This window comes from Pelmatolapia mariae, linkage group LG4 (assembly GCF_036321145.2).
Source record: "Pelmatolapia mariae isolate MD_Pm_ZW linkage group LG4, Pm_UMD_F_2, whole genome shotgun sequence".
In the NCBI taxonomy this organism is placed as follows: Eukaryota; Metazoa; Chordata; class Actinopteri; order Cichliformes; family Cichlidae; genus Pelmatolapia; species Pelmatolapia mariae.
The window spans coordinates 31,093,394-31,118,989 of record NC_086230.1 but is presented as its reverse complement, the minus strand read 5'-3'; the positions used below and the strand labels follow the sequence as shown (position 1 = coordinate 31,118,989).

The 25,596-nt window shown below is 41.2% G+C and overlaps 1 protein-coding gene across 1 annotated transcript; it reads right to left on the bottom strand.

The window, feature by feature from the left end:
* Positions 1 to 12,980: 12,980 nt before the first annotated feature.
* On the bottom strand, positions 12,981 to 24,504 carry LOC134626791 (uncharacterized). The gene is made up of 5 exons (XM_065470702.1): positions 24,413 to 24,504; positions 21,708 to 22,193; positions 21,491 to 21,598; positions 18,926 to 19,871; positions 12,981 to 13,415 (listed from the first exon to the last, which is right to left on the bottom strand). Exons 1-5 carry the CDS (start codon positions 24,502 to 24,504, stop codon positions 12,981 to 12,983), a joined length of 2,067 nt encoding a protein of 688 aa, XP_065326774.1.
* Positions 24,505 to 25,596: the final 1,092 nt, after the last annotated feature.

Sequence of the window (25,596 nt, the reverse complement as noted above, 5' to 3'; positions counted from 1 at the left end):
TTATATAGGGGTAAAGGTCTAGCTCAGGTGTTCTCAAACAGTTTGCTCACTGCACCCCAACCAGTGGATCCGTTCCTGCAGTGGTGCAACAATTAAGTACCCAGCAGGACCGTCACAGTAAATGTTCAGAAAATATCCTGAACATTTACACATTGAATAAATGTCAGCATGGCTGCCTTCCTGACAGGGCAGAGATGCCAATGCATTCTCTTTCCATCTACTGGTTTTAATTGGGCAGATCTGAAACAGTTTCTTAAGCTAGGTAAACACTTGAGTGATTTATTAAAAAAGCTTAGGACACTGAGAATTTGGTTCAGAGAATGGGAGTAAGTGTTTAACCATTTCAGATAAACTGTAAACGGAGGCATGGCCAAGGAGGACTTGGAGTAAATTATTTCAGTGAATCATATAAACATATTTGCAGGATGGCATTTACTGTAGATTGTACTTGACACTCAAAAAAACTAAAAGTCTAATATTGCTCCTAATGTGGCTGTAATAATTAGTATTATTAGTGTTTATTTATTAGTATTTTTAGGAGAAGAATGTTCAGTGCCTTTTTGGAGTGTGTGGATGGGTTGAAAGTGTGAGTGTGGCACTAAAGCTTTGGCTCTATCCACCGAGTCTTCACAGAGTTCTAGAAATTAATACTAATACTACTAATTACTACTATTAATACTAAATTACTACCATTGTGCAAAATTTGCAGGAGAAATATTTTAGCAATACTTTTAAAAGGTTACTTGGCTTCTTGTAACAGGCGTGGCTTGTTTATGTTAGGGATGCACCGATACCGATACCAGTATCTGGTATCAGCCTCGATACCACATTTTCTAAAGTACTCGTACTCGTTAAAAGTCCCCCGATACCGGGGACCGATACCACGGTCTGAGAAATGTCTATGTTTGAGCGGCGTGTAAGGGGTTAATTGCAGGCGCCGAGTGCCCACCCCCAGGCCCCGGCTGCAGCTCAGAGCGGGGGAGAAGGCGAGGCGAGACATGTCAGCCGTGTGGAACTATTTCAAAGTGAATGAAGACGACAAAACAAAGGCGGAATGCAAATTGTGCTCAGCGAAATTGTTCAGAGGAGGCTCAAAAGGTAGCGCATTTAACACAAGCAATTTAATCAAGCACCTAAAATCCCAACACGACAAGGAGTACAAAGAGTTTACCCACGCTTCTAAATCAACACAACCCACGCTGCAGCAAACTCTTGCAAGACGAGAGAAAATGTCCAGAGACAATCCACGTGCTGTGAAAATAACACAGGCAATTATCGAGTACATTGCATTGAGTGACCAGCCACTCTCGGAGGTAGAAAATGTTGGATTCCTGCGTCTCCTCCATGTTCTGGAGCCCAGATATGATGTCCCAAGCCGCCACTACATGACTGACACGGAGCTGCCTAAACTACACGAGTCCGTGAAAAAACATATCCACAGCCTACTGCAAGCCTCCTCTGCATTTAGTTTCACCACGGATATTTGGACAAGCAGTGTTAGCCCCGTGTCGCTAATTAGCCTAACCTCCCAGTGGATAGACAAGTTTCACGCCGCAACGAGCCATATTACATGCCAAGCAATTCCGCGGCTCGCACACCAGCCAGGCTATAGCGCATGTGTTTCAGGAAATGCTCCAGACATGGGGTATACATAAAACATCAGTACATGTTGTGCTTCGTGACAATGCCAAAAACATGATTAAAGCCATGAATGACGCAGGGCCCCCAAGTCTGCCGTGTGTCGCACACACGCTCCAACTGGCTGTTCACGAGGGCTTATTAGCACAGAGGAGCATAGCTGATGCTATAGCAGTGGGGCGGAAAATAGTTGGGCATTTTAAACATTCCGCCTTAGCCTACTCCCGCCTCGAGGACATTCAGGGACAGCTCAACCAGCCAATAAAGAGACTGCAGCAGGACGTACAGACGCGCTGGAACAGCACGTATTACATGCTCCAGTCCCTCATAGAGCAAAAGCGAGTGCTGGGGGTGTATGTGTCCGAGCATGAACTCCCTGACTATCTCACCGCTCACCAATGGGCTCTTATGGAGAAGACTGTTGCCATCCCCGCCCCTTTTGAGGAACTAAAACTAAAAAGGTGAGCAGCTACGACGCACTAGCCTCTGATGTCATCCCAGCTGTGACTGTGCTAGTGAGACTTCTAAACAGAGAAACAGACGAACAAATTTAAAATTAAATTTTGTTTTTTTTATAATTATTTATTCTGTCATATGTTGCATACAACATGCTTTTCATTTTAAATAAATGTTCTTAATTCCAAACTAGTCCCTTGTTTGTTTGTTTTTTGTTAAATTATATGACTAAAGCTGTTACCTGTAAATTTAAATCATGTTTTTATTAAGTACTCGGTATCGGCGAGTACTGAAATGCAAGTACTCGTACTCGTACTCGTTTTCAAAAAAGTGGTATCGCTGCATCCCTAGTTTATGTCCCTGTCTGCTTGTTTTTGTTTGCACACTAATGCTCTTCACTGCACCTTTGGAGTCCTGGAGTGCTCTTATGACTCATCGCATAAGCCAGGAATTTCGGGGAGAAGAAATTCTTGTCATCCATGTACTGCACCTACTCCACTGATGTGCATACTGGTCAGCCTTATTAAAGTTTCCTAAAGGAATGGGAATGGTTGGGTGTTAATGTCTCAAAATAATTGTGCATCATATCTTTCCACTTTGCTCTGGAGATATTTTTTAAGCATCTTACATTTTTCATGTGAATTGTGAACATGACTGATGTTCAGGTCAAGTGAGTTAACTCTTTGATCTCTGTCATACTGATCATTTCTTCCTCTCTCATAAGCTTCCATTTAGAGAACCCCTCAGATAGTCCTCTCACTGTGTGGATATAGATGATGGTGTCTGTAGTGTAAGAGCTTAAGGCATCCAGTAGCTCCTTTCTGTAAGAGAACACACCATAGCTGTGTCCCAAAACGTCGGCTGCATCCTTCGGAGGACCCGGCCTTCGCGGTCTACGTGGGCCGGGTCCTTCGAAGACCGAGAAGGCCGGAAGTGCGAGGCTGTGAAATGGGACGGTCTAGCCTTCAGATTTGCATCACCGCTGTGTCTGTGGAGTTTAATAAACTCGGCCGTCTGCTCCTTGCTATCTAAAATATAACAGGACACTGGCGTAAATTCTCGTCCATCTCACATGTCTGTTTAATCAGTTTTCTGTTTGACGTTTATTCAGCTGTGTGAAAATCCCGGAGGAACTCACCCGATGGATTAATAAAGTTGTATTTAATCTAATAATTTTGATCTCAGCCAAACCGATTTACTCCGGAACAAATAAAACACCGAAAAAAGGCAAACAATTACATTTTTAAGTTATCCGAGTGACTTATATATCATGTTTAACCTGAGTAGCGAAAGAGTGGGGGTCTGAAAACGATGAAGCCGGGAGTCGGCTGCTCTCGCCGGCTCGAGTGACCATTGAACCTCCCGGCTTGCTATCGAGCGGGTGGGTAACAGACGTCTCCGAAAACGTCGGCGCACTTTTGCAAATATGCGATGTCTTGACAAACCAAGCAGATATTTGTAATTTACACAGCTACTTTCTCGCCTGAAAATATGTTAAAAGTTTATTTTGTTACCCAGAAAGATTAATAAGACTAATTTTAAAACTTAGTAGCGGCCGCCATTGTTGGCAGCTGAAATTTGGCTGGTCCGCGCTATGAATTCTGGGATATGGTGGGCCACGAAGGACACACCCGACCCATCCTTCAAATTCGGGGAAATGAAGGACGCATTTGTCGGCCGCATTTGAAGGAGTCGACGAATTGGGACAGCCTTCGTCGCCTGGCTGTGACGTAATCGGCCTTCAAATGCGGCCTCCGAAGGATGCAGCCGACGTTTTGGGACACGGCTCATGAGTCTGTAGGTGAAGGTCTGCTATGTTCACACTGCAGGTGAAAGCGCATCAAATCCAACTTTTTTGACCCTATGCGACCCATATCCGATCATGGTATGACAGTGTGAACAGCACAAGTCCGATATTTTCAAATCCGACCTGGTTCACTTTCGTATGTGGTACTGAATCTGATACATATCTGATGTTTTAGAAAGCGACTGCTGTTTGAATGGTCATGTCGCATTAAATCCGTCTTTTACGTCACTGACACAAGACAGACGCTAATTATCAGCGCTCGAGAAGACATCGTGAACGCTTCCTGGCCATCCAGTGAAACTGTTGGGAAGACAACGTTGGAGAAACGTGAGCATTTTATTTGTACTGTATAATCTGCAGATAACCCTTTGAAGCACCGCTCCTCTCTGAAACAGCAATAAGGATAACTGTTTGGCCATTTGTAAATAACAAAATAACTTTATAACTTAAAGCAAAATTGGGAAACGTAAAGTCCGAAACAAGTCTTTATGTTAAGGGCCATCAGTCAAACAATACTGTTTGCTCTGGGTCTAAACAGAGCGCGTTGTGTGTGACGTCTTCTTTTGCGCATGCGGGCCACTTTGAGGGTTCACACTAGAGCGCGTTTGCTGTCACATTTTATTTGTAGTGTGAACAAGAAGACAAAAAAAAATCGGAATTGAGCATTAAGACCTGCAGTGTGAACGTAGCACGTTTTCAAAGTGTGGCTGCTCTGCAAGGTATTCTTGGCAGCACATGTCAAATATTCTGTGCGGGTTACAGAAACAGCAACTCAATAATGGTATTGATAAACATTTTCTACCTGCTGGTTTTGATTTTACCTTTACCTTTTGGATTTTCACAAATAGTCACATAAGATGTGTTGGTGGCTCTGCAGCTGCCCCACAAGATGAGGAAGATGTGCATGGATTGTTTATTGTTCTCTCATTCAAGTACATGCAACTGCGTTTTGAACGGCCAGTCTTTACACATGAAAGTACCTGGCAACTGTCTTTTCTGAGATCCTGTCACTGGTTTTCAAAATCACAAGATAATGCTGCTGACTCTTGCTGTTGTATGCATTAAAACCAGGTTTACAGGTTACGCCTGTGTCTTTGCAACATTTTGCTACTGGAAATTCTCCATAATATTATTACTTAATTGGATGTGCCTTTTGTGGCATCTCTTGTCCCCTGTCGCCATAGTCTGCAAAATCAAACAAAAATATTTTTTTGTTATTTTATTTATGTATTACAAAGGTTAGAGACCAATAGAGGTTTGTGTTAAGTTTTGCTCATCTTGTCTTTACAACAAAGTCAGTTCTGCCGTGAAAATGTTTTCAGTGACGTCAGTCTGTACTGCCCTCTGCTGCTCACAGGAGGAAACACAGCCTACAGTTTCAGCCTCTCAGAGCTGCAGACCTGTGAGTCTTCACTGCTCTGAAGATGAAACACTGCCGGTCTCACACTGGAATCAGGGGACTGGTGCAGGAAGCAAGTTCAACAAAATCCTAGTCTAAATGTAAATTCTGAGTTTTCAGTTGTTCACCAACAATAAAAAAAATATATCGCAGCTGCCGTAGGGCGAGAGGCACCCTGTTCAGGTGGCCTTTTGTCCTAGGACTAACACAGACAACCATTTGCACACCTATGGGTACAAGATGTAATCTCCACACAGAAAGGCTCAGGACAGATCTCGGATTAGAACCCAGAATCTTAGTGCTGTGAGGAAACAGTGTTAGACACCACAACACTGTGCTCCCCAGTTTGGACAACGTTTTTTTCTTTTTTTTAAATGTGTATTGCTTTTTGCCTTTAATACAGTTGGTTGTCTCGGCTTGTTGCCCAATGTCATTTTTGGAAACATCTTTGTGTTGTCAACTTGTGTCATTTCTCACTTATGAATTGATTCGGCAGTCAGATTGGATCAGATGTCATCCAGATGTTATCCTGGTTTAATGTTTAATGAGGTTCTTTTAAAGTGCAAAACTACTCCCTTCAACCACAAACTACATTTTTGTTTCACAAAGACTTCACTGATGTGCATAAACTAATTTAATTCTTCCCACTGATAATCAGTGTTAGTTATTTTCAGCATGGATGTAATTCCACCTCTGCCCACAATGTGAAGCTGTTGCATGTAAAAGCTCACATACATAAGCATGTATTTGAATCTGTAAATATCCAAACGGTGACTCAGTGACATTATCCCATATTGTTCTGTTGATAAGATGATACCAGCCAACAGCAGCAACAGTGTTGTTAAACCAGCTGTGATCAGAGCGGTGCTAAGAGCTCAAGGTTTAAGACAGTTACACAACAAATAAGGTTCCTGATCTAAAATGCTTAACCTCCTAAAACCCAAACTCTTCCACGGCATGCATTTTTAATTTCTCTTTGATATTTGGGCATATTGGGACCTGATGAATGTAAAAACAAAGAATTACCAGATTTTTGTTTTTTTTTTTACCTATTTTTCATTTCTAAGAAAAATGAGAGCCACATATGAGAATATTCATTTAAAATTTCAATAGAACAGTAGCAGTATAATGTCCTTGTAGTGGATATCAGGCCTTTGTAGAGCAAAATTGAGTATTTTGGTCTAAATAACCCAAAATGTGATGTCCACATATGTGGACGCCAGCTCCTATGAGGTTAAGGTGTCTGTAAAGAATGAGAAGCAGGAGCAGGAAACTCACCAGTGTGCTCTCTAGATGCAGGGTGATGAAGTAAAGGATTATTATATTTACTGTTTCCTTATTTTCTCAGATAAGTCACCGAAGATTAAAAACACAGACAAGAGATTCAGATTCAGTTGTCAAAACAACTTTATTGTCCACTTCTTTTGTTACAAACAAAATGTGTCTTAATTTGAGAAAAATGTAATTCAATTGATAAAGATGATCCATGTTTATATCCATATTAACATGTATGTTTTATCTATATGTTGTCTTTTTACTACGCACTTTTACAAGAATGAACTAGAACAAATTAAGAACACAACACACCTCTTTAAATAAAACCAATTTAAATGTTAAAATTAAAATTAATCACAGAATAAATGAGGGAGACTGATAGCTTCAAAGTTAGAGAGAGAAGGGGCGACTATCCACAGGCAGGGGTGGCAAAAGTACAGATATTCTTTACTTAAACAGAAGTACAGATATTTGTGCTAAAATACTTTACTACTCCAAAAAATGCATCTGTACTTTGAGTAAAAGTGAAAAAGTAAAGGGTATATTAATGTAATAATAAAATAATATTAGTACAATTAGTACAATCAAAAGCTTTTTCTTTTTCTTTTTCTTTTTCTTTTTTTTCTTTTCTTTTCTTTTTTTTTTTTTTTTTTTTTTTTTTACAATTTTTCCTTCACAACTACATCTAAACTAAATCTTCTACATCTTCACCAAAAACACCAAGTAACAAGTCTTTTTTTTTTCTGAAAAAGTAAGGATTAGAAAAAACAGATATTTTTGTTAAAATGTAGTAAGTATATTGTAAGGTAAGTAATGGAGAGAAAACCTCAAGAATCAGACAACCTCCTATAAGCGAGCACTTGACATCAGAGGGAAGAAAAAAGTCACTTTTAACAGGAAGAAACCTCCAGCAGAGCTAGGCTCAGAGAGAGTCACTAACAGCATGGCTTCTTCACCTTTTCCTCCTGCATATTCCAGCTCAGTATGTCAGATGTTTAGCTAATCCTCAGCCTCTTTAAGAAATAACAATTTTGTAATACATGTATGCTGTTTGTAGCTTTGAAGCCAGGCTAAAAGCTAGGCTAAACTAGCAAATCCCTAAAGATGCAGATGATTCGACAGTTTTGGATAAAGCATTTGAAGATTAGACTATGAAATAAGTCATTATTTAAAGGTTTGTAGTTAAAAGGGCTACACTGAGTAAGCTACACAAACCATCAGAGAGCTTTAAAGAAAAAAAACTGGTTCCAGCTTTTGAAGAAAAAAAAAAAAACCTCACCACAACTCTAAGCACTGTGATTCAATTAATATGATTCAGTCTCTTATTATCAGATGAATTAAGAACATAATGCTAAAAATAAAAAAATAAAAAAAATTGAGACAATAACTGTTTATATGGTAAAACATAATGAATTATGAAATTAGATTTTTTTTTTCACTTTGATCTCACTTCCCTCATTCATTAATTGTAGTAAATATTAAGGAATTTCATTAGTACATACAATGCAGTATAATCTCTGTACTCAGAGATTAGACTTTCTGTTTCTATGGAGATTTATCTTGTTTTCTCAGGATAAAATGGACTTTCCAGGATGCCTTTGTTTTTCTCTGATTTTTGAAGACCTTCCTTCAGAGAGTCACAAATCTTCTGCCATGAGTTGATCTCTGAGCTCCAAAGTGCAGCTCTGGCTCTGATGACCTGGGAAACTTTTGCCTCACAGCCTTTTGCCAGACTGGTGCCGTCTCTGTAGATGAAGAAAATATCCATGCCAAGGAAGAGAGCATTGAGAGCGATGAACCCAGCCCTTGATGTCTTTGAGAGAGCAAGAGATCCTTTGAGAGCTGCCTCACCAATATCTGGGATATCTGAGGCTAACCTGCTTGCATTACGTAATGCTTTTCCTTTCTGAGCCAAAACTTTACCAGCACTTGGAAACACTTTAGCAGCAGAAGCAGCATCAGTAACTAAATCAAAAGTGCCCTTTCCAACAGTCCAAACTTTAGATGCAATCCTGCTTACTCCCACAGCCATCTCTAGCTTACTTGTTTCTATTCCACACACTGGTTGATTGGTCACATTCTGCAGACAATCTTAAAGACTCTGTACATCTTCCATGAAGTTCTTGAAAACTTCACCAGCTTTTTTTTTGATGCTTATGATTAACTTTCATCTCTGCTCCAGTGGTCACAATGCTGTTAAGACCACTGGTGATTCCCAGCCCAACACCAGTCATTGTCAAAGCTAGAGATGTTCCTGCTGTTACAAGAATTAACGCCAAACCAACAATGGACAGCACACCACCAAACGCCCCTGCTGAACTGCCTGCCACACTGGAGATCTTTGAACCCTTACTCATCTTATCTAGCTGAACAGCACACTGCTCCAGCTCATTTAGGAACTTCAACATCCTGGGCTGGTGTTCTTCGAACATACTGATAAAATCCTCACCAGCCTTTTCCTTGAACATGAACACCATTCGGAAGTTTGGGTCCATCCTGAAAATCCCAAAATTAAAGTTAGACTAAAAACCTTATTTTAGTAAATGATTGAAACAATGAGATGTGAAAAGAAGGCACTACTGGCTCAAATCCGAGCAAGTGCACCAAAAGAGGATGGAGCAACTAAAGGGGCTGAGAGTGTGCAGTTGACATCTGATGGTAACTGTTTGCCAACAACCATCCATTTGTAGTCGTTGTTGAAAAATAATTCCAAAGTTTAAAAACAAACCAACAAAGAACTGCATTTTCTTCTTTAATTGCAATAATTTGGTAGATTCTTTTATTGTGAGCTAAGCTCTAGTTGGACCACTAGTATTAGTGAAAACATCCAGCTGTTCATTTATGGTGCATTTTTTAATGTTCTACAATCTCTTTTCTTTTTTCAATTTTTTGAGGTACAAAATTAACCTGGTTATGTTTTGGCAAAAGTCCTTATTAAACTTTAAAAAAAAAACTATTTTTTTGCTGACCCACTGATTCACAATGGTTCCTTTATATCTCTCACATGACCATAAATAGCATCATAAACGCCTCACTTTATAGATATGGAATTTCAGATATTATTCTGACAGATAAAGATTTGTGAGTGATGCTGTATACTGATAGATTACCTGATTTCTTCAAGCAGATAAATATGATGAAGCATACTTTGTATGCCAGCCTCAGACAAATCCACATTCAAGTCTACCACGGCTTTTGTGCTCTTCAGCCAGATATCATTTATGGCACTGTGGAAGAAACAGTTACACTTCTTATGTGTTCTTGCTTCAAAACAAAATGTGCTCTTTATTAGATGTTACCTTTCCTCCAGCTTCTCATGGATTATCTGGGAGGTCACTAAGTATCTGTCCAGCTGATATGCCAGCACATCCACATTCTCATGTTTGGGGAGGAAGAAGACTTTTGAACTTCTTTTAAACTCCAGCAGCAGAGGGCAGATTTGTTGTGAGGCACTGATGACAGGCTGAATATGTTAGGGTTAGGGTCAGGAAAAGCTGAAGATAGCTCGGGCCCCGCCAGGTGGGGGGCGCTCCCAGAGGAAGAAGCAGGGTTGTCCAGTCCAGTGGAAGGCGGGCGGCCACGGCGGGGGGCCTGAGCCGGCACCACCTGATCATCCAGAAGCACATGTGCCGGTTTAAGTCTGTCAATAGAAACAGCCTCCTGCTGACCCCCAAAGTCCAAAAGGAAATGCTTCCGGCCCGGTTGAATAACCCTAAAGGGGCCGTAATACAGTGGACGCAGCGGAGGCCCATGAGCGTCATGCCTGACGAAAACAAACTGCGAAGAGTCCAACGACCTCGGAACAAAGGTGTCGGGCAGACAATGGTGCACTGGGCCAGGAAGAGAAAATGAGTCTCTTGGGGGACGGAGAGACAGCACAGAGGGAGCAAAGCACGGGGGTGGGCTCTCGGGCAAGAATTCCCTGGGGGGCCGGAGGGGCTGACCAAGGACAAGTTCAGCCGGGGAAACCCCGAGGTCTTCTTTAACCGCGCAACGCAACCCCAGTAAAACCCAGGGAAGGCGGTCAACCCAGTTGCCATCTTCGAGAGAAGCACGGAATGCGGCCTTAAGCGACCGGTGGAAACGCTCGCACATCCCGTTGGCCTGCGGGTGGTACGCAGTGGTTCGGTGGACCTTGACCACCAGGCCATCAGCCATGGCAGACCAGAGCTCGGAAACGAACTGGGGGCCCCTGTCTGAGGTGATGTCGGCGGGGGGACCAAAACGCGAAAACCACGTTGACAAAAATGCCCTGGCCACTGCTGCTGCTGTAGTGGATGCCAGAGCCACTGCCTCAGGCCAGGGGGTTGTGCGGTCCACTACAGTCAAAAGGTGCGTGAAACCTTGTGACTGCACCAGAGGACCAACCAGATCCACATGCACATGATCAAAACGCCTCCCTGGAACGCGGAAGGATTCGAGGGGCGCTTGTGTGTGCCTATGCATGGAATGCACGCCGCTGCCCAGTCTTTCACCGATTTACGAAGGCCCGGCCAAACGAACCTAGAGCTGACCAGCTTGACCGAGGCCCAGACGCCTGGATGAGAGAGGGCGTGTACGGAGCCGAAAATGCGACGACGCCACGAAAGGGGAACTACAGGGCATGGACGGCCGGTGGAAACATCACAAAGCAGGCTAGGCCCGCAATTCCACACGGGTCTGTCCTCCAGTACAAGGCCCGTTTGCGCAGACCGAAGGGCAAGGACGTCCGGGTCGGCCGGGTCGGCCCGTTTGTCAGCGGCCATAGCGTCAAAGTCTATGCCAACATAAACGGGAGAAACCAGCGCGCGGGATAGACAGTCACCCACGCAGTTGGACTTACCAGCCACGTGCTGAATGTCAGTTGTGAACTCGGAAATGGCTGCCAACTGGCGCTGCTGGCGCCTGCTCCACGGGTCAGAGACCTTGGACATCGCGAATGTCAAGGGTTTATGATCAACGTACGCGGTGAAGCTCCGACCCTCGAGAAAAAAACGAAAATGCCGCGTCGCGAGGTGCAGGGCAAGCAACTCCCTGTCAAAAACGCTATATTTGCGCTCACTGTCCCTAAGTGTGCGACTGAAAAAAGCGAGCGGTTGCCAGACACCGGAGACCCGCTGTTCTAACACTGCGCCCACCGCCACGTCCGACGCGTCGGTGGTCAATGCAATCTCCGCCGACGGAAACGGTGGGCCAGCAGGGCGGCGTTTGCCAGCGCGGCCTTGGCCTCAGATGCCTGGATGCGTTCAGGGAGCCAATCAATCGGGTCCTTAGCTGTTTTACCCTTCAAGGCAGCATAGAGAGGCTGCAGCAGGTGCGCAGCTCTGGGGAGAAAGCGGTTGTAGAAATTGACCATCCCCAAGAACTCCTGCAGCGCTTTAACGGATGCGGAAACGCCGAAACAACCCGGACCTTGTCCGGCAACGGAACCACACCGTCAGCGGAAATGCGGTGGCCCAAGAAATCTAGAACTGGCAAGCCGAACTGGCACTTGGAGGGGTTGACGATCAAGCCGTGTGCCACCAAGCGCTGGAAAACCTGACGCAGATGGGACGCCTGCTGACTCTCAGAACAGCTGGCCACCAATATATCGTCAAGGTACACGAAGACGAAAGGCAGCCCGCGCAAGACAGAGTCCATCAACCGCTGAAAAGTCTGGGCGGCGCCTTTCAGGCCGAACGGCATGCACAAAAATTCAAACAGGCCGAAAGGGGTAATAACGGCAGTTTTGGGGACGTCTTCGGCGCGCACGGGAACCTGGTGTTACCCCCGCACCAAGTCAATTTTAGAAAAATTCGAGGTGCCGGCGAGGTGGGCGGAAAAATCCTGGATGTGAGGAATGGGGTAACGGTCGTTCTCCGTGACATTATTCAAACGGCAAAAATCCCCACACGGCCGCCACCGACCGTCTGACTTGGGCACCATGTGTAGCGGAGAGGCCCAGGCACTATTTGAGCACTGCACAATGCCGAGGCGCTCCATAGCGGCAAACTCTTCCCGAGCGACGGAGAGTTTCGCGGGGTCAAGGCGGCGCGCGCGTGCGAACACCGGGGGACCGACCATCAGAATATAATGTTCAACCCCATGCGTCGTTGCCGTGTTCGAGAAATTAGGAACAGTCAGTGAAGGGAACTCCAAGAGCAAACGCTGAAAAACATTTCCTGAAGTCACCAAATTGGCCCGATTCAGGGGCTCGATGGCGTGAGTGAAACAGGGTATTGAAGAAAAAGACAGGGCATCGATTAAGCGTCTGTTAGCGACATCGACCAGCAGTCCGTGGGCACAAAGAAAATCGGCGCCCAAAATAGGTACACAGCTAGCGGCAACAACAAAGGTCCACTGGAAATCCCGACCATGAAAACAAACAGTCGCGAACCTTTCCCCGAACGTTGCGATGGGAGAGCCATTGGCCGCAATAAGCTGCTGCTAAACTGTCGGCACCGGAAGGGGGAAGGAGGCTCTTCTGGGAGCCGGAGTCGACCAGGAAATGTCTCTCGTACCGCCACCCAGGCCTAACAGGGAGAGGAGCTTCTCGGCTCGCTCTGCATCGGAGAGGGCATAGCGCCGAAGAAGCAGCTCCTTAAGGGCGGCGTACTTCCCTCGGGTGGGTGGGTCCCGGAGGAGAGTCAACGCATGACGGGTGGCTAGCGGGTCGAGAGAGGCCACCACATGGTGATATTTCGTGTTGTCAGCCGAGATGCCACGAAGGGCGAACTGAGCCTCCACGTGCATAAACCATGACGGGGGATCGTGAAGCCAAAAGTCCAGCAGCTTGAGCACCACAGCAAACACAGCTGCAGCCGGAGGCAGAGGGCTGGCGGCTGCTGATGCATCCAGAGCGGAGTCGGTGCCACCATCGGACTGCAGCATGTTCGAGTCAGGGGACACCAATGTGGAGGTAAACACAGACGACACGAGAGCTCTCGATTAACACTCCTCGTTTATTCTCATCACCACACAACTGAATACTTTTCCCTCCAAAACACAGCAACAACACTTCCTGAGAACTGGGTGTGAGTGGAGCCCTCCAGTGGTCCACCACAAACTTATTATTCTTCATTCTTATTATTTGCATACAAAAAACTGAAGACAAACATATTTTCAGGCTTTTCATTAAATATAATTACTTGTGCAGATCATACTTGTGTTTTTGGAGTATATAATATGGCCAGCTGTAGCACAGATAGTTTTCACTTTACCTTTTCCCCGACATCCTTTGCCTTCACGTCTTCACGAGCACTGTTTTCCTCTGGTTTATGTTGTTTGACAGAAAAAAAGATAGGATTTAAAAATGTTTTAATTTAAGCAGAGATATCAGTTGGTATGGTTGAGGAGCTTGTTTTAAAACCTTCATTCAGGTAAGTTTGGTTGGTTTTGCTTTCACTCCTAATAAACGCTACAGAGAAACCACGCCCACTTCTGTCGTTATCTCCTAACAACACGTTCTCTTGGATTGGCTAACAGAAACTAATTTAGCTAGCTTACCGCACATGTGGTGTGGCAAGATATATGCACTTAAATGTTAAGTCATTTGCTGTTGCACGAAATTAGTAATCTTCACTCATAGAACTGCTAAAAGCAACTTTGTGAGCTCACTCTTTCGGTATTTTTTGTTTTAAATTACAAAAAAAAAAGAAAAAAATCTACAGATTCAGATTCTTACTTACCTGTGATATGATCGAGTATCATGACGTCACTGCAGCTGATCTAATATGAAAAAACACTTTATAAAAAAAAAAGGGAGTCGCCGTGTATTCTTTAAAAGCACCGAAAATGTTTTGCCTAATGTTACATCCCACAGGAGGATGTTGGTTTTCTTCTCTCAACTAACTCCTTATGTTTTGTCTAGGCTCCACCTCCTCTGTCCTGATTGGATGCTGCTTAGAGTCCAGCTAATTGTTAATCAGCAGAACACTACTTAAGGCCTGTGGAGCTGTGTTTCTGTGCCCTCTGGCCATTTTGATTGCCATAAATAAATAAATTTTTATTTATATAGCATCTTTCAAGACAGAATCACAAAGTGCTGCACATAAGATTACAAGTCATAAAAAGATTTAAAAAAAAAAAAAAAAGATAAAATAAAACAGGCAAAAAATTAACCAAAAGCAGTTTTAAAAAGGTGAGTTTTGAGTTGTTTTAAAAAAAAACAGCTACTGAGTCCACAGTTCTTAATGTTTGGGGGAGAGAGTTCCACAGTCTAGGGGCCACAGTGGCAAAAGCTCTATCACCCTTAGTTCTCCTCTTAGAATTGTTTTTTTTTTTTTTTTTTATAGCAAGTAAGCCCTGATCAGATAACCTCAAGGACCTGCTGGGGACATAGGGCTGTAGCAGATCAAAGATGTAGGCTGGTGCCAGTCCGTGCACAGCTCTGTAGGTCAAGACCAGGATCTTAAAATTGACTCTAAATTTAACAGGAAGCCAGTGTAACTGAGATAACAACGGTGTCACATGTGAGTACTTGGAGGATCTTGTCAAAAGCCTAGCTGCAGCGTTTTGCACAACCTGCAGACGATCCAGATACCTGTGCAGGCTTGCATGCCTTTGTGACTTGTATGTGCATTTTTGTGTTCATGTGCAGACTGCCTGTAGGGGAGAGCTGCCTTTTGTTTTGACACCCTGTTTTCTCCTGTTTATGTGTTGTTAGGTAGGCTGTGGTTATAGGTTGTATATTTTGTTTTCTTTGGAGTTAGGTAAGTTTCTTTTATTTTCATATCAGGGATGTTTTGTTTGTTATATTGGCCTTGGCTCTCCCTGAAGTTAACTCTCAGTCTGCACCAGAACTTCAACTCTGGCATGAAATAAACCTTTTAAAATTACCATTTTGGCTCCTCCTTCACTATTCACCTTTATGTTCGTCCTTTCAAACCCTCTAGACTAGCCAGGGGACGTAACACTAATATTACAGTTGTTCTGTTTTATTGATTTGTTTTATTTGTTTGTTTTTTTTTAATACGTAAGAGCGTGATTATCCAAAGCAGACGGTAAAATGACTGCATGTATTGAGAGAAGTTGGAGAAGATATGTTAAAGCTGTAGCAGAAAGAACCACAGGTTAAAAATGTACAAGGATTTCCAACTATGAAAAGGATTGTAGAACAGTTTATAAAACCGGTACAATAAAGTCACCTAAGCGCTAGCAGTGACATTACCCAGCATACATCACTCACTCCATCAATGCAATAACCGATACAAAAGTAATAGCCTGTAATTTTATCTGCTATAATTTTCTCTCAGGTAGTTGTTTACATTATATAATTTAATCTGTTCAGTATAGGTCACAATGTGATTTTGAAAATATATAAATATAACGACAACAGGCTCTTCCGTGGCAATCTCTTGTCGTCAATAAACAACGTTTAGGTGAGCAAAACAGTATTCAATAGGAGTGCCCTGCACGTTAATTCTTGACGCAAGTAGGGGTACACGGCGCGTCCATAAGTGAAGCAGAGGGACCCTGACCATGCGTCGCACATTTGACGAGTTGGGAGTGAGAACGTGTTGGAGTACCATAGATAACTCCCATGTGAGCTGTGTCCTCGGAAATCTGGACTCGTGTGGAGTTTCCATGGAAAAATCGGTAAGAACTTTACACCACTATATTCAAATAAATAGACTATTACTGAAATACAAGTGTTGTATTATAAACTATGACATAAATCTAGAGGTGCTATTAACAGGTTTTATAAAGGACACCTCCTTGCCTTTATAGTCTTATTCATGAGCATTTTTAGTTCTCTAACATCAAGAAGTTGGTGTGTTTCATGGTTTCTAACAAGCCTTTTACAGTTAAATTAGTTAATTACGCCCAGGGTTTAACCATCCACTGAGAACTAATACTCAGCGGAGGTTTTGTAAGCTGTTTGTCGGTGACCAGATATCACCTACTGATAAAGTGGGTTCGTTTATAAAGTGCTTTGTAGTTTTCTCAGTGTCCATCGCTCCTTTTAATGCCTGTTTATCCTTTTTAACCCAGATTGGTCACTCTGAAGGGAAACACAAGCTCCAACAGCTCTGCGCTCAGGAAACAAACTACATTTGCATATTTTGTGCACAATATTGCAATGGCGTAACGTTATATTGAGCAGCAGCAGCCCACATTAATATCACCAGGTAACGTGGGCGTGTTTCCTGAATCAGCAGCAGGTGTTAAACAGGTGAGCAGGATGAATGCAGGTAAACTGAGGTTCTGTCGAGCTGATTGCTGGTGTCATGAGGAAAATGTAGGCTCGCTATTTATGTTACAGAAACACAGAGATGAGACCAGGTGGAATTTTAATTAAAAAAATAATTTCTGAAGATGATATTGATGCATGTAAGCATTTGTAGCAGCTGGAGAGGATGGAGACCTTATTTCTGATCTCTTTAATCTTGATCATGATTATTACAAAAAACAAGCAATACCTGAAAAAAACATGGTAAACATGTGCATTAGTGTTTGTGTTTGTACTCAATAATGCCCCTCAGGTGCCAGAGGCAGACAAAGGACCCAGGAGTCTTGGGGCACACGCAACCCTCCAAATAGTACTGAAGACCGAAGTCCCGTCTTAATTCTGTTAATCTAATGAAAAATCTAATTTTCCGAAATTTACAAGATTTATCTTTATTAAATTTAGAATCAGCGTACAGATAATTTGAATTTTACTTAATGTTACTTGCTATATAATGAAAATGGTAAAGCATAAAACACATTGCAAATACAATTTCAAAAAAGAAACAAACTGATGACCAAAAATCACAGCTAGTAAACAGCCTGTAATAAGTTAAGACCAAAGCTTTGAAAAGCAGGTTCCAGTTTTTAAACTTAATCACACAATTCACAAAAGAAAAAGGGAAAAATTTCTGATATGATTCATCTTCTCATTGTCACATTTATATCTCTGTAATATTATTAATAAAATGTGTTACTGCATGACGTTTGCACTATAGCATACATTTAGAAAACAGTGGAGCACATTGTGGTTCAGTTTCCCCATGTAATGCAGTCCTGTCTGTTTACTGATCGATTACCCTATAACTCAAATTTATGTTTCACTTTGATCAGATGAAAATTTTATTTGTTTTTCTCTAAAGATCTAACTCTTTATAAAAGGATAAAATGGCAAGTGTAGAATCCCTAGTTTTTCATCATTAGGCATCATTAATGAGCAAAAGAGTGTATATTCTGACGTTTTTGCTGATCTAGTGTTTTGGACACTAGTCCAAGTTTAAAGACACACAAAGGATACTGCCAAACTGTCCCAGTGGCCTACTCTGTTCTTTCAACTTAAGTTCTTTAATGGTGAATGTACCACACAGCCATATAACAAAACCCAGTAACCCTCCTAGAACTGCAATAAATAAAGTCCTCTTTTGTGGCTCATTTTCTTACACATAGACCGTCTTCTGATTTAGTTGGTCTATGTCAGATTTCTTTTTCTCTGATGTCTCCAGACCTTAATGCAGAGAGTCACAGATCTTCTGCCATGATCCTATTTCTGAGCTCCAAAGTGCAGCTCTCGCTCTGATAAAACTTTTGTTGCCTTTAGCTAGACTGATGCTGTCTTTACAGATGAAGACATCATGCCAGTGAAAAAAACAAACAAACACTGAATGCAATGGCACCAGCTCTAGCTATAGCTCTAGATAGAGAGAGCAAGTGAATGCTCCCTCTGAATGCTGCCTGACCCCCTGGGATTTTTGAAGCCATCTTAGGTGCATTACTTATTACTTGCTTTACTTTTGTGCACCACCATCTTTGTGGAACAAGCAGGGTTTTGAACAGCACACTGCTCTAAGAAACTGCATCGTGTTGTCCTGTCGCTTGCTCAGTTCACTAGCGATGAAGTGAGAACATGGCATTTCCTGGAACAAAAGCAGCATCCAAGTTTGGGTCCATCCTTAGTGGAAAAGAGATTTAGATATTTGTTGAAATAAAATATTTGTTATTTGTTTTTGCTTTTATTGGTGGGTAAATATTTAAGAGAAAGACAAGTTATAAGTGAACTTGTCTGTCTTAATCAGAATCAGAAACAAAACAAATTATTACAAAGTCTAAATTAATATTGCTACGCTGCTATTTCTGAGAGCAACAAGAAAGATGTTAGCAAAGCTTTGGTCCTGACCAAGAAAGAGAGTATAGCTCAAGAAATCAGTCAGAATTTCCACATAGGTCCACACACTAGCCACTAAGACCAAAGACAAAGTGGCACACTTTTATACTCTTTGGCCTCACCTTAAGTACTCTCATGTCTAATTGCTAAATGTGCCACAGACCCACGCAGCAAACCCTAATAAGCCTCCTAGAACCACCATAATTAAATAAAATTCTTTTTTGAATTTCGGTTCTCTGTCCCTTTGTTTGTTCTCAAAAGACACAGACTGTTTTTTCTGTACTTGTATCTTCATCGCTGTATAAAATGGAATCTCTAGGAAAGCTTTCTTTTTGTCTGATGTCTTCAGACCTTCATTCAGAGAGTTACAGATGTTTTCCCATGAGTTCATCTCTGATTTCAAAAGTGAAGCTCTGGCTCTGATGAATTGTGAGATTTCAGTTTTGTTGGCTTTAGCCAGACTGATGCTGTCTTGACAAATGGAGTAGATGTCCATGCCAAGAAATAAAGCATTTAGTGCAATGGCACCAGCTCTGGCTGTCTTAGAGAGAGCAAGGGACCCTTTGAATGATGCCTGACTCATTTCCTGGATTTCCGAAGCCATCTTGGGTGCATTACTTAATGCTTTACTTTCCTGAGCCACCATCTTGCCAGAACCTGCAATCAGGTTTTTAGATTTTATCAATTTAACATCTGAAGCATCTTTAACCAGTGATCGAATGCTCAGTCCCACTGACCCAACTTGTTTAAAGCCAATGCACATATCTTTATAAAAACCCACTTCTTTGTCAGCAGTTGGTTGATTGATTACCTCTCCCAGACAATCGTGAATACTTTGCACATCTTCCATGAACTTCTGGAGTACATCATTGGCTTTGTTTCTCTGCTTGTGATTAACTCCAATCTCTGTGAATGTGGTCACAGCACTGTTGGTTCCACTCAAGATTCCCATTGCTGTCCCACCTAGTAACAGACCCAGAGATGCGCCTGCTGTTACAGGACTTAACGCCAAACCAACAATGGACAGCACACCTCCAACCGCTCCCACTGAGCTGCCTGTTATGCTAGAGATTTTTGCTCCCTTATTCATTCTATCTAACTGAACAGCACACTGCTCCAGGTCTTCTAGAAACTTCAGCATCCTCGGCTGTCGGTTTTGGACCTCTTTGATGAAGTCAGAACAGGACTTTTCCTGGAATAAAAACACCATCCGGAAGTTTGTGTCCATCCTTAGTAAAGAAGAGGAAAGTTTTAACCTTCATTTTATTCTGTTAATTGAGAGTGATTAGTTAAAAGATAGACAGGAACAATGTAAAATAAAATAAAAACAAAATATTTACATTTAAAATAAAAATAAAATATTCTCATAAAATTAAAATATTTATTTTTTTAAATTTGAAAACAATGTGACAGACTGGCGATTTGTCAAGGGTGTACCCTGCACTTGCCCTATGGTAGCTGGGATAGGCGCCAATCCCCCAGCTAAACTGAATTAAATAAGTGGAGGAAAATGGATGGATAGATTTGCATGTGGTTCAAATATGTCCTTTTGTCTATAAAGATGATTGAGATATATCAAGATCATGAGTCCAGTTCAGAAAATCAACAGTAGCAAAATCTCTGTAGATATCCATGATAAATTTAAAGTGAAATACAGATCGAGCTTCAAATAAATTTCGAAAGCTTCAAACATTCCCTAGAACAGTGAAAGACTTCCTGGCTCAATAAAACAAAAAACAACGATAGCTTCTCAGTGGCAGTCACAAGTAGACTGTTGAAACCTGAGGTTATAGGTAAATAGAAAAATATATCTAAAAGCAGCATTGGGGAGTAACAGAATACATGTACTGGTGTTAGGTATTTAAAATACAAAATATGAGTAACTGTATTCCGTTACAGTTACCATTTAAAAAGGTGATAATTAGTATACAGTTACTTTGTTGAAATAAATGGATTATACAGAGGTCTTTTCCTGTTTCATATGTTCAGCTATCCCCTCTCTAATTTTGGTAATTCCACACTTTGGCAAAACCCTAACTAGCACAACAGAGCCAGCAGTGCATGAACAGGAATGCATTTCTTACACGGAAATTCCGACACCATTTCATATTTAAACAAAAAAGCGGTGGGCAAAATCTGACCGTTCAATGCAAACTCTGTTTGCCAGCAACCAAGCTGCTCTCAGCGTCAAAAGACTCCAACCTAAAGAAACATCTAAGTAAGTTGTTTATTTACGTTAGCCTACTGCAGCTACCTTGTTTTAGTTGTGGTAGCTACCTGGGTTATGTGCCACTTCAGGGTTTTCGATGTGCTATTGCTGTGTGATTTATTACTATTACTGAAGGCTACTCGCCACCAAGCTAAAATTGATAGCTGGCGTTAGCTGAGGTTAGTTCATAGACTTGATGGATAGCATTAACAACCTGCTAGCTGCAAATAATCATGTGCAGTTCTGAAAGTCTATGAACTAACGCCAGTTAACAATGTTAGCTCAGTGGCAAGTAGCCTTCAGTAATAGTAATAAATCACACAGCAATAATACACTCATGTAGTTGTAAAAATCATGACAATATATTAAGTAATCCAAAGTATTCAGAATATGTTACTCACATTGAATAACTTAACGGAATAGGTTACAATATACATTTTGGGGCATGTATTCTATAATCTGTAGTGGAATATATTTTAAAAGTAACCTTCACAACACTGTCTAAAAGCATCTTTTCACTTTGTCATTATGGCCTACAAAATCAAGGCTGATGAAAAGAAGAAAATGACATATTTATTATAAAATGTACTTTCTAGCAAACATGAGGGAGGTCTAACAACGTAATTAAGACATTCCTACCGGATTTCATTGAGCTGGTTAATACGACAAAGCATGCCTTGTATGTCACTTTCAGGCAAATCCATGTTGATGTCTACTTGAACTTCATTCATCATCAAGGGAAAGGCACTGATGCTGATTTTAGAGACACAATATGAAATATGTTAATGTTTTATAAAGTGCATAGTTTCTTTTTTATTTGAATCAGAGGGATTCTGTTGTTCATTATGTTGTTTACCTTTTTTCAAATCTGTCACAAATCCTCTTGGAGACTTGTACGTATGTGTCAAACTGATATTTCAGCACCTCCAAATTCTGAAGTTTGGGAAGGAAGAAGACTTTTGCATCTCTTTTAAACTCCAGTAGCAGAGGGCAGATCAGTTTTGCATGTATGATGACAATTTGAACATGTTCACTGTGTTTGGGCAGCTGTACCACCTGGTTTTGAGTGAACACATTCAGTGAGGTCACTGCAAGCTTCTCCACTGCATCCAAGAAGAGGTCAAGCTTCTCCAGACCATCCAAAGTGTTTTTTAACACTTCGTCCAGCTCCTTCTCCAACTCTGCATGTTTGCTCTCTGGACTCAACATCTTGTTGAGCTTTTCCAACTCAGTCTTCCTTGCTTCCATCCATTTAGGGAATGTCTTGCAGAAAGTTCCTACTGTCTCAATGTGGCCTAATGTTTCTGTGATGTATGTGCACAAGGCCTCGTTGAACCTTTTGCTATAACACAAAACAACAATTTGCCTCATTTACTGAAACATGCACAGTAAATTGTTTACTGCTAAGTATTTTAGTGAATCAGAATCTTTAACATTTACCATCAGAATAATTTGAATTTCTTTTTTCTTTCGTTTTTTTTTTAAGAAGGACAATTGGACAAATAAATAACTGTAACTAAAATGTTTATTTTTAATACATGGTTGAAAACCCTTTACTGACAGTGACAGCCAGAAGTATTGAACTCCTGGACTCCTGGGGTTTCCTCTACTCTTTACTTAATGACACAAAACACCTCAGTGTTCAGTAAAATGAAGCGTAAAAGACGGTTTACCCTTAGACCTTAGGGCTAGTTAACAAATTCCTCTATTAACTAAATCTGAATGGGACACAGGGCAATGTAAGAATAATGCTATTTTTATACATGTTTGAATTGCAATAAGTATGTTTTAAAATATCATCTGCATGTACATGAATATCTGAAGAAGAATTTTTGTTGTTGTTTAAAGACAGATTTCAGTTTCCTTTTTTCACTAAATCTTGACCTTGATCCCACTGTATTAAAAAAAGTTTTAGTATAGCTCTTGCCCATCGGGAGGAGTTGCGCTTTCTGAATACTCTTATTTATTGACTGATATATCAACAGGCAACCCCAAGGTCCCAAAGAGCAGTAATAACCAAATATAAATTACTAATAGAACTCAGAGTGCTAAAAGGGTTCTCTCACCCCAACCGGTCGCAGCAGATGGCCCCGCCCCTCCCTGAGCCTGGTTCTCCCGGAGGTTTTTTCCTGTTAAAAGGGAGTTTTTCCTTCCCACTGCCGCCAAAGTGCTTGCTCATAGGGGGTCATATGATTGTTGGGTTTTTCTCTGTATCTATTTTTGTACAATCTACTGTGCAATATAAAGCGCCTTGAGGCGGCTGTTGTTGTGATTTGGCGCTATACAAATAAAATTGAATTGAATTGAATTCAAAGTATTCTATGATATGATTCAGGCACTGCCAGTAATATGACTTTATAATTGCTAATGCAAATTCAGCAATGAAATTGAAATGCTCTTCCTTGATTCATGATAATAAGACTGATGTCTGCATATTTAAAACACAGATTTATCTAAAAGTGATAGTAGTGAAAGTGTAAATTGTAACTTGCATCCCTTACAGACTGCCCTTTCTAATTCTCTGGTGTGTAAAAATGCTGACAGTCACACCTCTGTTTTTAACGCTGTCCCTGTGTTGTCCAAGGTGAGATATGCATTTGATTTCTTATATAGGTTTCCTTTGACAGCATTAGGTAAAAGCTGCTGGGATGTAAGAAAGGATCTGGAAGTCTTTCAAATACTGTCCTCTCATGGTATAGTGTTGTGATTACAGTGTATAAAGCTACAATAAATACATATAATTTATTGCAGTCTTTGATTTCCCTATGTATATGTATTATGTGTTGACAGTAGAAAAAACATCTGGAAAAATATCTTATTTGTTCCATATTTGAATATCCTTAGAATATGACTGTGATTATTTTTGTTAATATAGTAGATTTAAGTATAATTACCATTTTTGCTAATACTTCAGCATAACTGTTTTGTTTTTGGTTTTTTTTTTACTTTACCTTGTTTCTGACATCCTGAGGTCTTTGTTGACTTCAATTATCAGCTGGAAAAAGAAAAAAATCCAGAGCTTTTTTATGGTTTCTTTTTTAAAAATCACATTTTAAAGGAATGGCTAAGAAAAACTAATCATATCACATACCAGAACATAGCCCTTTGCTGCTTTCTTTTAACTTTGTTTTTATCATGTTATAACTCTCCGTACTTGGTAGTATATAATAAATCCATCTCTTCCACTTATCCTTTATGGGGGAGCTGGAGCCTACCCCAGCATAATACACACTAGACCACAGGTGTCGAAGTCCAAACCTCGAAGGCCGGTGTCCTGCAGGTTTTAGAGGTGTCCTTGATCCAACACAGCTGATTCAAATGGCTAAATGACCTCCTCAACATGTCTTGAAGTTCTCCAGATGCCTGCTAATGAACTAATCATTTGATTCAGGTGTGTTGACCCAGGGTGAGATCTAAAACCTGCAGGACACCGACCCTTGAGGCCTGGACTTCGACACCCCTGCACTAGACAGTTCACCAGTCTGTTGCAGGGCTAACACATAGGCACAGGCAACCATTCACACTTATGGGCAATTTACCAATTAACCTAACCCCACTGACTGCATGTCTTTGGACTCTGGGAGGAAGCCAGAGTATCTGAAGAAAGCCCATGCAAACACAGGGAGAACTCCACACGGTGTTTCCAAGACCATGTCCTCATGTAAATGGATTTATGATGACCGACAAACACAGAATTCACATAATTGGCAATGAAAAAATTCAAAAAAAAATGATATGGTGACAGTTCCTACCCACCTAAATATGGTTTTATTTCCTGCTTGTTATATATAATCTGCAAAGATAAGTTGTTTTTTTTTAACTTAAAAAAAAAAAATTTAAACCCTCAATGAAAAGCATTTTACTCAATTTCATGAAGTTTTACGTTAATACAGTTGGGTTAAGGTCACATAACCATTAACAGTGTCTCCAAAGGTAATAATAAGTACTGTTCAGATATTTTTCTTATTAGATATGTGTTGCATAATTTTTTTGCTCTGGCTACATCCACTTATCTGAACAAACACCTAACGCTCTGATAGGGTCATCCCACATACACGTGATAACTTCAACAGGTATGCAGGAAGAGCATGGGGTTGAGCAGAGCAGAGAGCAGATAAGATAAGCATACTAGCAGAATTTATGATGAGGCATAGAACTCTGAACTAACATTCCACATAAAAACATGGTTGTAAAGATGGCATTTCAGCATATTTAATAAATGTCAAATTTTGAGTGTTGATATATGTAGTACTGGGTTTTGTGTGAATAATTAATGAATTTTAAATCCTTACCTAGACAAGTGATTAAGAAAATAAACATATGAATTACAGATTTTATGGGAGTAGAGACTCTACTAAGATTTAAAGTACTTCACAGGCATTGATCTGTTGATGTATTGCTCTCCATTTGCCAAAAAGTACTAAAATGGTTTTGTTTTTCTTTTGGTTTTTTTGGCATTAGTGTGATAAATGACCATCTAGACTAGAGGTGTCGAACTCCAGTCCTTGAGGGCCGCTGTCCTGAAACTTTTAAATGTGACCCCGCTGCAACACACCTGGTCATTAGCAAGACTCGACAAAACTTGACTGCATGCAGAAGTGGCAAATCTTACCCTACTCAAGTAATTTTAAATAAATTTAAGTAAATGTAAGTGTTTGGAAAATTGTACTTCTAAAAGTACTGTTATTGCCCAACGTTATTGCACCATGTTCATTCACTCATGAGCTGCTGTAACAAATGGCTGA